The following is a 13,003-nucleotide window of genomic DNA, read 5'->3' on the forward strand; positions in this document are numbered from 1 at the left end:
TCCAGAAGAATGTTCGACCACAAATGTGGGCACTGTGGCCCAGGCAAGTTGACACATAAAATTAACTATCACACATGTCATGTGTTAGTAGGAAAGAGGATTGAGCACCATCTCCTTGGGTTGCTTGGTTTCCTTCCTGGAGTGCAAACCTTTGACCTTGGTGCACAGACACCTCACCTGTGTGTCCAATCTCAGAGTCAAAGGGCAGGAAAATGTGCCCTTACACACATGAAAGTAAACTCCTCTCACCATCAACCTTGGAATCACACCAGCTCACTGCTGCAGTCATAAAAAAAGCCTACCCTGGCCTCTAGTGAAGGCACCACATTTGTGGCACCAAAGTTTGTGAGATGGCACAGCTCGCCATGAGCTTGGGCAGATGGGTTTGGTTAAGTCTGCAGAGTTGATCTGGGTGCCTACTGCTTCTCAGTCGTTTCCCGGGCTTTTTCCTATGTGTGTCAATAATCTTCTTGTTTCACGTGTCACTGCCTACCTTCCTTTAGCATGTGGGACACTGGACCCTCAATATCCTCCATGGATACCCTCTACTAAATGGGTCCAGGCCCCCAACATCCTCACGAGCACCTTCCCCCTCTGCTTCTGCCGTAGATCTGCTTGGAGATAAGCCATACACAAGCATGGATCTCTAGCCCTTCCTCCCTCTGGTTATGCTGTTGACTCACTTCCTGCACATTTTCTAGAACAATCCACTTTACTGTTCCTCTCTCGAGTTAGCTTCCTTATTGAGCTACTTCTCCAAGCTGCTCTTGCGGCCCATCCCCAGGCCTCTCCTCTCTTGGAGCTTGGGTTGTAAGTGGTGATGCAAGTGACATGTTTTTTTCTTGGGCGTCTGAGCATCCTTGTTAAAGGAATGAAAGTTCTAGCCCTGAAGTGACTCCTTTGGTAGTGGACGGATTTCCTTCAGGGTCACATCATTCCCAGAAAAGAACACTTGGGTTGTGTCCTAAACCCCACCACAGAGGGACTTCTGTGGTTTGGGGTGACCAGCCCTCTCTCATCCAGCCCAAGGCTCCTGGGTCTAATTGTGACCCCCAGGTAGCTCTGGCTTGGTCATGTCATCGCATGGCTCTGCAGTCAGTCCCCCCTCCCCCATTTTTGGCCTCCAATCTCATTCTTGGCCTTGTGTTTTCAGCACTGAGCCTGGGCTCTCTACCAGAAGAGTTTTATTTCACCCTCTGTCCTAGTCTGCTCCAGTTGCTGCTCTGAACTAGCCCACCCAGGCAAGGTCCCGCCTCTTGGGTATCACTCTTGGGTCAGCCTGTTTGGCCAATGTCTTTGCCAGCTGTGCCCATGGCCTCTGGATCTGACTTCCCTTGTCAAATGTCTGGTTTCCATCAGACTCCATGATCCCTCCCATATGTCCAAGGCAAGTCATGGCCAGGTAGCTAGTTCCCAAGTCCCAGTCTCTCAAACACACACACACACACACACACACACACACACAATCCTGTTTTCCCCTCATCAATTTTACTTCCTTTCCAGTAGGGGGCAATAATAACTCCCTCATAGAAGGTTGTTGTAAAGATGAAAAGAGACTAGAGCATGGGGCAGAGAAGATGCTGCCAACATATCTGGGATCCTCTGCTTCTCCGGGTAACCCCATTTCCCCTTGGAGCTGGGTGAACACATGGAAGCCCACCAAAGTGTCTGTGGGTACTGACCCTCTTCCCAGCCTCCTCTCTGCTGTTTGACCTGCCTCTGCCCAGGGCTGCCTGGGGGAGTTAGTACAGCTTCTCTGTACAGATGAGATGACAGACTCTGATTGCCAGCTGGACAGGAAGCAAGGCTGATGAGACCACCACCGACGGAAACAGCTCCCCCGCACCTGCTCACCCCCTTCAAAACTGCTTCCCAGCCTATGTCAGCCTTCTTCCAGTACAGAAGGCGCCCCAGCCAAATGTCTCTGGCAGGCCCCCAACCTGCTTCTTATCCTGCTCTGTTCTTGGACAGAAGACCAGCAATGACTCTCCGCACTCCATTCCCAGACCACACTTCTCAGTCTCATCATTTTGACACAGGGTGGTGAGTTGTATTCATTTTATTCATGACCAGCTAAGTTCCTGCGCAGCACAGCCTGGCCCCTTTACTCAGTTTTGGGGTTTAAGACTTTGCCCACAAAGAGGTCTCTTTGAGTCATCTGATCCTCCACAAACAGCAAGAAGGGTCTATTGAACTTCACGACCACAGGGACCTCCTTCGTGTCCACGGGGACCTTCCACACGTCCGCGTCCTTGGCTGCATCCATGATTAAGCCATGCTCGCTCACCTCTATCTCAGCTTGATGCACGGCCTGGGAGAGACAGTTTCCCTCTCAGCTCTGGGAGTGAACTCACCTGGCTGGCCGGAGAACAAGTCGGGGCGGTGTGCCCAACGATCTCCTGTGGTCAAGATCAGGGAGGCAGCTTCCCTCCATGGCTGATGGCAGGTGGAGGAAAGCTGACTTCCATTCCTAGAAAACCACCCTCAGCTCCCAGCAGCTGGGTTCACCATTGAAGGCCAGATGTCCCCGAGTGGGGTTGATACTAGGGTTGGTAATTGTTGAGTTCAGACTTTTTCAGCGCAGGGCAGGCAACTCAAGGTGTTAACATGTTTAAAAGGGAGGAAAGGGGAATAAAACACAGAGGAAGGCTGGGTGGTCTGTAGGCTTAGAAAAAAATCCCATAGAACGACTGAGAGATAGTCATTTCCAACACTTTCAAGAAGGATGTGATAAAAACTACTAGGGGGCTAGTTGTTCTTGTCTCCATCCACGCAAGGACAATTTAACCTCCGTGTGAAAGTGCTTGTGCCAGAACATGCATGTTGGCCTCCTTGGTCTGCAAAAGGCCCTGCTGGGGAACATGGCCATGACATTGCTTGCATTACTGGTGATGGATTCAACATGTCTCAAACCCAGCCCAACAACCAGCACTCAGTGCACACCTGCCGGGTGGGTTCTGTTTGAATTGGACACGGTAAGTAGTGCTTATACCCACTGGGCCACGGGAAGCACAGCATCCCCTCGGGGTCCCAACCCTGGGAATTCCATCCAATGTCTGTGAGTGACAGGTTCATGATCTCCCAATTAAAGAACAGGACCCCTGCCCTGTCCCGACCCCCAAGGTTGGGAGACTCGAGCAAGAGAAACCATGAAAAAGTGCTTTGTAATTTGTCAGGTGCTGTATCACGGGGAGGGATTGTGTGTGCTATTTATGTCCTGGGCAAAGTCCTCAAAGTATCCTGGCCCCTATGGCGGTCACAAAGCAGCCAGCCAGTTAGTGACCTTGGTGGAGTCATTGGAGGGCAGCCCCTGTGCCCACCGGGATGGGTAAAATTATCTCATAAATAAATGTTCCCCGGCATCTGGATGTCTAACTGGCATCTCAAGTTTAGAGAGCCAGTCTCTGTCTGCTCCCCTAAACCACTCCTCCTCCATCTTTCCTGCCTCAGGCATTGGCTCCATCGTTTCCCAGGCTCCAGCTTACAAACCCGGCTCTTCCCTCCCTGCTCCCCTGCTCTGTCTTCAAAAGGCACACAGAGCCTTCTCACCACAGCTAACCCTCCCTCGGAGGCCCCGTCCATCCTCCATTACCTGTCACCTGGGTTACCCGCCAAACTTCCTAATGGGTCCCTCTCTTCCTCCAGGGCCATTGCCTGTTCTCCGCACGGCAAGAAGTGGTCTTTTGTAAAACATATGTCAGCTCATGTCAGCCTCGGTGGTCTCCCATGTCAGTCAGAATAAAACCCCGTCCTGTCCAGGGCCTGGGACACCTGCATGGCCTGGCCCTGCCTGACTTCTGCCCTCACCTCCTACCAGGCTCCGTCTTACTCAGCATTCTAACTGCCTGGGCCTTCTTGGGGTTCCTCAAAAATTTCAAGTTCACATTCCCTTAGGATACACTTGCTCTCTTGTCTGGAACACACGTCCCCAGGTGTGTGCCCCTTTCTCTCTCCTGCCCTTCATTCAGGCCTTGGCATAAAGGTCAACCCAGGCCTTCTCAACCCTGCTCACTGCACCCCAGTGTGCTGTTCCCAGTTTCTCTGCTTTCCTTTCTTCACAGGAAGTATCACTGGTGGACATAATACATATCTGTCTGTTGGCGTGCTCACTGGCTACCCCATCAATAGAATGGAATGGCTATGAGAGTAAGATGTTTTCTGGCTGGCTCACCACTTCACCCCCAGTGCCTCCAGTGCTTGATGCAATTACTTTTGAGTGAGTGAATGAGGAAAGAACCCCCAAAGCCCAGGGACCCAGTCAGATAAGAGCTATAACTGCTGTATAAAAAAAACGTTTTTCAATCAGGACTGTGGTGGATAAAACAGAGACTCTAGAATTTGCCCCACTCACCTCCAAAATAGATAGAGAAGCCTTCTTTGTGATGCTCTGGGTGGCCGCTGTTGTAGTAGGCATATCTTTGATGTCAATCTTGGGAAGCAGATGTTTTAAGTTTATCTTGGAGGAGATCTTGAACTTGGGCAAAACTAAGTGCACCAATCTGTTGAGAATGAAAACGACAAGGAAGCTGAACAATGTCCCTCTCCTGGGGTCTAGGGGAAGCACCTTGCCTTAGGCTGAAAGACCTCTTCCAAGTGAAAAGGTAACAGAAGTGTTTGTTCTGAAGTGCTGGCTTGGGGGGAGATTAAAGATGCTGGGGTATGAGCTGCAATGTTGAATTTCCAAGCAAACCACTTACTCAAAATATACCTTGCTATTCAAATGATTCCCTTCACAGGCTCTCTATGCAAGAGAAGATGAGGGTCAGACCAAGAGCATCCAGCCCTGAGTCCCTCCAACCCTTCTTCTGGAAGCAGGGGTTTAAATTGGGCAGTGACCCTAAATGTGGTGAGGGAGATGGAGGGCATGAGGTCCCCGTGCTGCAGGTAGAGCAGAGGGAGTTTTCACAGGAGAGGAAGCTCCAGCTTGGATGATAAGCTTTCGAACAGAGAGGAGGACTCTTCCCTCTATAGATCAGCAACTCTATGACTAAGGGAGAGTATCAGAATGCGTAGCGCCAGCCCTCCCACCCAACATTTTTGGTTGCTCACCAACCAATCCATTTTAGACTATGTCAGTGCGGTGTTGAGCTTCTGATTGGCTAGCAACCCGTTCAGTTGGGTCTCTCTACTGCTGTACCTGCTCTGTCCCAACCAGGAACGCTGTGGTAGGCACAATCATGGCAGAAGATGGCAGACCCCCTCTGCTGTGGCCCTCAACTGTAGGAGTAAATGCTGTTGAGAGATTTCTTCCCAATCTACACATTTATTGCCTGAAGACTGTCCCCCCACCCCTGCCGCTCAGATCAGTGGGCCATTGAAAATCATGATTTCACTATTTAATTTATCCACATTTGATAGGACCTTGGTGAATATCATACCCAAGCTGGGTTAGTTCAATGCTCCCTTCCAGGAATATGTAGCGGGAGTCGAAAGATACTCAGCTTAGTGTGGGGTGGAGCACCTGATTGAATGAAAGAGAGCCATGCCTGTCTACAGTGGTCTCAGCTTGCAATTTACCTCCTTAGGCTCCTTCCCTGACCGTCATAACTAATTAAGAGCCCTAAATAATACTCCACAACTGAATTCGCTGATGTCACCCTACTCATTATCTCCTTAGCTTTTACTACAAATTGAAATTGTGTATTTGTTAGTTGACTTTCTACCTCTTCCACCAGACTGAAAATTCCACGATAGTAGGGAAATGTTTGGCTAACCATTATATTCCCAGCACCAAGCAGTTTCTGGCATACAATAGGTGCTCAGAAAATATTTTTTGGGTGAGTGGATCACGGGCTAACATGTGGTGTGAAAAGCTGGTTTGCTGAGCTAGAGAGGTTAGAAGCAAGGACTAGTGACACCAAGAGAGATGGGGTTCTGGGTGCCCTTGCTGTCCCTTGTTCCAATCCCTCATGAGACCTGGCTGTGTTTATTCCCTGGGGTTCTGTGAAATTCCCATGTATCTTTCCAATAAATTCCTCTCTTTACCCATTCTGAGCTTGTATGAAGTGGGTTTCTGATACTGTACATGTGACAAAAAGAACCATAATTAACAGTTTAAGGGGCTTTTGGCTGGTAAGGGAACTCAGGCTGCTATTCTTTCTGTTTGGTTTGTTTCATTTTCTACAAATATGCTAGGAAATAACCAGATGCCAAACTCCCCCCCCCCACCCCCAATAAGGCTTTTACATAGAGGAAGTGAGGGCTGAGCAAAAATGCAATGGGAATCTAGAATGTTCTTCCAGAATACGATACCTGAAGTCACTGGCTTTCTGAAGTCTAGCTCGCTTAGCAGTTATCTCTCTTAGAGCAAAGTGGAATTGTCCTACATCTGGGAGCACAAGAATGATGGACACATTTCCTTTGTAAGGCATCTTAACCATCGTAGCAAGAAGCTCCTCTGAGTGGCTGTAAATCATCCGTTCTGTCTTCCTCATCATGTCCACCTGCACTTTGGTGTTTTCATTCACAAAGAAGTCCTCCTTCTGCGTGAGGTTGGTCTGAAAAGCTCTTTCCCAAATGCCTGGGGGAATCAGGAAGTAAAAAGTCAAAGAGTGATCTGGCGGAAAATCATCACCACCCCCAGGTTTGGGGACCCCAGAGGTCATCAGCTTGGGAAGCAAGCAGTCTATTTTTGGTGATACCTTGACTATAGTGAACAGAATATTTAAAATTCTAGGCTGGTGCAAAGGAAAGAAAAGCTAACACATGATTTTTAAAGATATTCACCATAGAATTTCTTTAAATCTGTATTTCTCAAAGGATGTTTACCAAAATACCTGCCTCTGGAACTATAACACCAAGAAAGGATTCTGTCATCAAATAATTTAGGAAACATTGACCACAGCAACACTTCTTTGAAAATTCCCACTGCATTTGAGTGTATTAAGATTTCAAAGAAGTCCTATGGTAAAGAAATCTGTTTAAAATTTATGTAACTTATTCAAGGAGGGAAACTTTTCATCAGAAAGACACACACCTGCGCACACATGCACACCCCTGCATGAAATCCTACTTTAAATAATGCACTTCCCCAGTGGATTTAAAAAAAGATTCAAAGTACACACCAGTTAAAAAATGCATCTGTCACCCAGAGTGATGGCCATCTAGTTTGGTCTGGAAAATCTCTGCAAGTGTTAGCCTTGCTTCTGATTCTATAGCCAGGCTTACAGTCCTCTCTGTTCTGTTTTTACTACTTGCCTTCTAAAGTGTGATATAGATAAAGCTTTTGGGAAGCTTTAAGAGGGAATCATGCCCGAGAGTTCTCTAAAGCATCCAGAGACATGATCCCTCCAAGATCATTTGTGGAGCACTTTCTGTGTCCTAGGCACCTAGTTTGGAACTGTGAGTCCAAATATGAATAATGGTCCCAGTAGCCTGAGCAAGCATCCTGTGATGGGAAGCATTGTTTTATGAGCATTTCCTTCACTTATCATGTAAAGAACAAACAATCTTCATGTCCTGGTAGGAACCCTGTTTAATCCACAACAGTTTATCCATTAATTGACTCATTCAAATCTGAAATTTCTTGAGCTCAAAAAATGTGCCAGGTACCATACTAAGTACTGAGGTTATAGCAGTGAATAAAACAGAGGGCCTGTGTCCTCTTGGAGTTTACTTTCTAAGGGGGATACAGAGAGAAAAGCAATCCACCACTGTAAATGGCTAAAAGTGTGATGAGCATTAGGAAAGATGCAAGTAAGGAGCTGAGTGCTAGCATGGAAGCACTGCCTCTGGAAGGCCAGGGAAGGCCTTCTTGAGGAGGGAGCATTGAGGCTGAGGCTTAAAAGAAGAGGGTGCTCCATCTGGCAAAGAAGGGGAGGAAGAACATTCCTAGGGAGGGAACATCACGGACTAAGACGGGAAAAAGCAGGATGCATTTAAGGAAGAAGGGAAGGTCTTTGTGGGCAAAGCATAACAATGAGAGGGATAGTGACGGGGAGACACTGGAGGCATCAGCAGGGCTCAAAGCACGCACGGCTGGGTCTGGGTGGGATTGCATTCCAAGTGCAACAGGACGCTATGGAAGGGCTTTAGATGGGGGAATGATGTGATTTATGTTTTAAGAAAACTGTTCTGGTCTTTTAATGGAGAAGGGAGTGGAGGCAGGCACGAATGGAAACATAGTAATTAGACAGCTGGGGCAAGTCATCTAGGCAAGAGATAGTGGTGGCCTTGGCTACAAACGTGGTAGACCAGATGGTGAGAGGCGAACACATTCCAGATCAGCTCTGCAGGCAGAATCCATAGGACTTACTGTGTTCTTGAATCTGGAGGCTGGAGGGGAGGTTTTGTCAGGAGAAGGTGGGTGAATGGCATTGTGATTCTCTGAGGCGAGCAGATGCTGGGCGTGGTTGGGGGGATTGTGTTCGAGGGTCTGTGAAACATCCCCAAAGAGATGTTAGTAGGCAGATGAGTATTAGAGTCTGGATCTCAGAAGAGGTGGTCCAGGCTGCATCTAGAGTGTGGGGAATAGTCAGAGTACAGATGGTGTTTGAGGTCGTGAGCTCAGGTGAGGCAGGAGACAGTTTTAGAAGTCAGAAGAGGAGAAACCAGCAAAGGAGACAAAAGAGGCATGAGCTATGGGGTAAGAGGAAAGTGGAGGGAGTCCTTGGGCAGGCAAGACGGAAGGGGACCTGCCTTGAAGAAGGGGAGGGGACAAGCGCTCCTTCACTGTGACCAGAGGGGAGAGTGAGAAGAGAGGTGTGTGAGCCTTGGGCAGCACATGGAGGACATACTGTCAGAACTGCTTTCTTGTCCCCATTTGGGCAGGAGGCAAGGCCACTGGCTGAGAGTCCATGGAGGAAGGAGACTGGTAATGCTAAGTGGAGGAAGAGGGTATAAATAGATGCCAGTGAGCAGTAACTCTGAGCCCACCTGAAGAAACAAGGGCAACATCAAGATCTGTGACCAGGAATTTAAACTGATATTTTAGACACCTGGTGTGTGATCCTGAATTCAACAATGGACACAACTTCGAAAAGCATCTCATCTCACGCTGATCTGACCTTACAAACAAGTGAATTAGCCAATGCTCATGCCTCTGCAAAAAGATTTCTTTTTCCCTTTTTTACCAGCAAGAGTCATTGCCTTTTCACTCCAAAATATCTTAAGCACGGCAAACAAGATGATTGAGAGGATTAAGAGGAGAAATACTGAAAAATGCTAGACAACACAATGATATCAAAGTCAATTTAAAAAGTTTTATATCTACTGGTTTCTGGGAAAATGGGACATACTGACAAAATTTTTTTTTTCTGACTTAAATCTTTTAGGAAACACAAGGGCAAAGTTTACCCCAAATGGGAATTCATGCATTTAATAAACCTCACCTTTGAAGAAAACATAGTTGACAAGACATAGGACAGTCTGAGGGTCCAGGCGGGTGATTAAGTCTTTGATTTTCTTATGTACCTTTTCAGCCACATACTGGTTGATGGCCTTCTTGGTTTTTTCTGTATCTTTAAAGTCAATCGTCTGGATGTCCACTTCATGTACTCTGTCTATCTCCTGCAGAAACATCTGGTTGATCTTCCTGTTGTTATCAATAAAGAGAATGTCCTTGTGCTTCAGTTGCTCTTGCTTCACTAGCTCATGCCACGTCTGGACAAGATGCTGGTCCTTGTCCAACACTTGGATTTTTCTGAGGTCAAGTCCCAGGTCGTCAATGAGGTTGGTGCGCATTGTGGATTTGATCCCCAGGGAAAGGGTGGCCAGGGCGATGGAGATGGCCACAGGGGAGAAGATGATATTCTTTCTAGGATCCTCAATTATCAAAGACCTGAACAATTCTTGGGCAAACGCCTTATAGCCAGCTTCCGTCTTCTGGGAGAGAGATGGAATTTTCTTTAATAAGACTAGGTTGATATTCTGTTGGGAGTCTTGTTGCTTTTCACAGAAGATGTTATTAAGTAGGCCACAGAGGATGAGGACCAGAGACAGCGCCAGATGTATTTTCCTGTGGGACATTTCTGCAACAATCCAGAGCTGTTATTGGAAGGAAGAGGTATACGGGTGAATATTCTATGGAACGTGTTCTCAATGCTGAGGGGATTGAAAAAGGCTCATTCTTATCTGGGTGCAGTTCACCTGGGTGGGGTTGCTATTTGTCCTTAATTGAAGGATGCTAGCTAAGTCTAACAAGGAAAGTCTAATGAGTATTCTGGAACATGACTTCAGACAAATTAAAGGTAAGTGACCTGATTAACAGGGATTCAATTCTGCCCCTAGCCTACGCTGCAAGTGGGTCTTCTCCATCCACACTGGAGTTTATTTTATCTTTTTCGCTTGCTCTTCTTTTTTTTTTTTTTTTAATACAGGGCTCATGACAAAAATCCTGAAAAGTGTGGAAAGGAAAGAAACAAGAGGAGAGAGAGAGCACAGATTGCAGATTCAAACACCTGCAGAGATCTGGCCAGAAACACCCACGTGGAAAGACAGCAAGTGTAATGCAATAAAGTGTGCTGGGGACTGTGGAAAATGGGTCATCGTGGCCAGGCTGAAGAGGCAGGTGTCACTCAGCTCCAGCTGTGATTAGTGGCAGTGCTGGGTCAGTGGTGCCGGATTTTTCTGTGTGTCTGAAGCATCTAGAAATCCAGATTTTTACATGAAAATTCAATCTTGCCAAAAGCAACTTCCTAGCAGCAGCTGGCCCAGATGCAGCCCAGCCAGATCTGGCTTTAGAGCTGCCAGCGTGATTTCTAAAGTAAAGCCCAGGTGGTGCTCAGGCGACTTGGACATCAGCTGAATCAAGGGCCAGGCAAAGATCATCTCAGGAAATCCTGCACCTTGCTTAAGCCCTCCCTGTGCTCACAGCTATGGTCCCTCACCCAGTGTCAGGGCAAAAACCCTCTCTGCCCCCGTAAGTGCCCCCCATAATTGACTGAGACCAAAAGTCAGGCCTTGCATCTGAAGGGGGCACCAATGGTGGACTTCTGGCCCCACTGATGGGAAAGGAGAAGATGAGAACCATGACCTGAGTTTGTGTTCAAGTTTCACCTCTTTAGGGCAGGGCCATGTCCTCCCTTCCTTATTTTCCTACAGTAACCAGCTCAGCTCTGGGTACAGGGTCCACTTTTCTGCCTCATCACTGCCACCACTGGGGACCTTTTTCATGGCTACTGAAAGAGCATCTGCTGTGGACTAAGGCAGATGCTACTTGAACCGTAGCAAAAGAGCAATAAAATGCCTACCCATGTGGACCCTCAGCGTCCCCAAGAGGAGAAAGATGACTTACCCTCCAGGGGAGCCTGCCGTTGTCTACAGCTGTTGTGCTCTGCATCCATCAGTGACTTATTTATACTGCCACTGGTGTAATGAAATGGATAAACCTGAATTAATATTAACTTGGCCAAAAGATTGTGTTCAAATATTGTCCAGAACAAACAAGAGATGAATCATTTCAGTTCCCAGTGAAACAATAAACAAATTAATGGATTGTTGTGCCGTTTGAGCTACGGTTCATTAAATTACTCCTGTGTTATTTCAGCAAACACTGACTTAGCTCCTACTAAGAGCCATGCTCTGGGCTAGGGACTGGGGGAACACAAGGCTTAAGGCCTGACCTCCACCCTTGAGGAGACTTCACCCTTGAATTCAAGGAGATCTTGGTTTTGAGGAAGAAACAAACATGTAAAAGGACTGTGGGCTACATTTTGACTAGTTCATGGAGAGTCCGCATTACCAGTAAGGGACTGTGCATGGAAAGAGAAGGGCACAGTTAATAATCTAGGACAATTAGGAGAGGTTGGGTAACATTTCCTCTAAGTCTTAAAAAAATACACAAGAGTTAATGTATTGTCAAGGAAGCCTGAAGAGGGAATTCTGGATGCTGGGCTGGGGTGAAGTTCCCTGGGGGAGTGGTGGTCAAGGCTGTGTGTGCAGGGTTTTTCCAAGTCTAGGAGCAATTCACTTCTGGCATGGTGGAGTGAGGTGAATGCCAAATCGTCTCTTCAATAGCAACTAAAGATGTGGACAAAATTGTCAGAAACAACTGTTTCGGTGCTATAGAAAATCCACCAAAGGCCCACAACAAACAGATAAGTGTTCATTCATGAAAAGTACTGAACTCTGTAAGAACAGAGTGAGCCTGTGGCATGCTTGTCTGGGGCTGCTTCCACCCTAATCCAGCTCTGCTGGTGGGTGGTCTAACCAGAGTGGGGTTGCTGCCGCCAGAGCAGACTCACTTGACTTGGAGCATTGTCAGTTAAAGTGATGACATCAGTGGCAAGCAAAGTGTGTGTGAGTGTGGGTGGGGGCAGTGGTTCTGTTAGCCTGGAGTTGTGTTTGGAGCAATAAAGGGACTAATGGATTAGCAGGGGATTAAACAGGGAGTCCCAAGAGGTGTGACAGCTATTGGGGGTTCGATGAGCTCTCTGCATATCCCAAGTTGAAAGGAGGTTCTGCACATGTGCAAACAGAGACTGGAGCAGACCCAAGCTACCCACGCCTCCCTGGCCCTTGGGGAAGCAAGAGAGAAAGGTGGAAAGTAAACTATGATCGTACTTGAGGTTTGAACAGGTTCATCAGCCTACACAGATCCATCAGCAGAAAGTAGAACCTTTATTGGCTCGAGTTGTTTGGAAACAATTTCTGGCCAATATGAGGCTGAACAATAAGCAATACAGACACAGGGGTGACCTCTAGGAGGCAGGTTTTAAAATAAAGACAGAGAAGAAACATCATTGTTCATAAATTGCAGGGGAAACACACTTCACAGATTCAGTCCAAGCAAATTACTAAACAAACAAACAAAAAACTCTCAAGAGGGAAGAGTCAGAATCCAGTTACTGCTATATGTTATCTAAAATGTCCAGCATTCAACCAAAAAAATTGTGAGAAATGAAAAGAAATAAGAAAGTGTGACCCATACTCAGGAAAAAAGAAGTCAGTAGAAGTGGTCTCTGAGTGTCCCTAGATGTCGGATTTAGCTGCCAAAGACTTCATAGCAGCTGTAATAAACATGTCAAAAGAACTAAAGGAAACCAGTTTAAAGAATGAAAGAAAA

At 47.1% G+C, this 13,003-nt stretch overlaps 1 protein-coding gene across 1 annotated transcript; it reads right to left on the bottom strand.

Annotated features, from left to right (window-relative positions):
* Window positions 1–2,043: 2,043 nt before the first annotated feature.
* LOC132360748 (uteroferrin-associated basic protein 2-like) lies at window positions 2,044–11,299 on the bottom strand. Its single transcript, XM_059915835.1, has 5 exons — window positions 11,234–11,299; window positions 9,330–9,984; window positions 6,253–6,520; window positions 4,352–4,499; window positions 2,044–2,311 (listed from the first exon to the last, which is right to left on the bottom strand). Exons 1-5 carry the CDS (start codon window positions 11,276–11,278, stop codon window positions 2,105–2,107), a joined length of 1,323 nt encoding a protein of 440 aa, XP_059771818.1. The 5' UTR covers window positions 11,279–11,299; the 3' UTR covers window positions 2,044–2,104.
* Window positions 11,300–13,003: the final 1,704 nt, after the last annotated feature.

Source organism: Balaenoptera ricei, chromosome 2, assembly GCF_028023285.1.
Source record: "Balaenoptera ricei isolate mBalRic1 chromosome 2, mBalRic1.hap2, whole genome shotgun sequence".
Classification (NCBI taxonomy): Eukaryota; Metazoa; Chordata; class Mammalia; order Artiodactyla; family Balaenopteridae; genus Balaenoptera; species Balaenoptera ricei.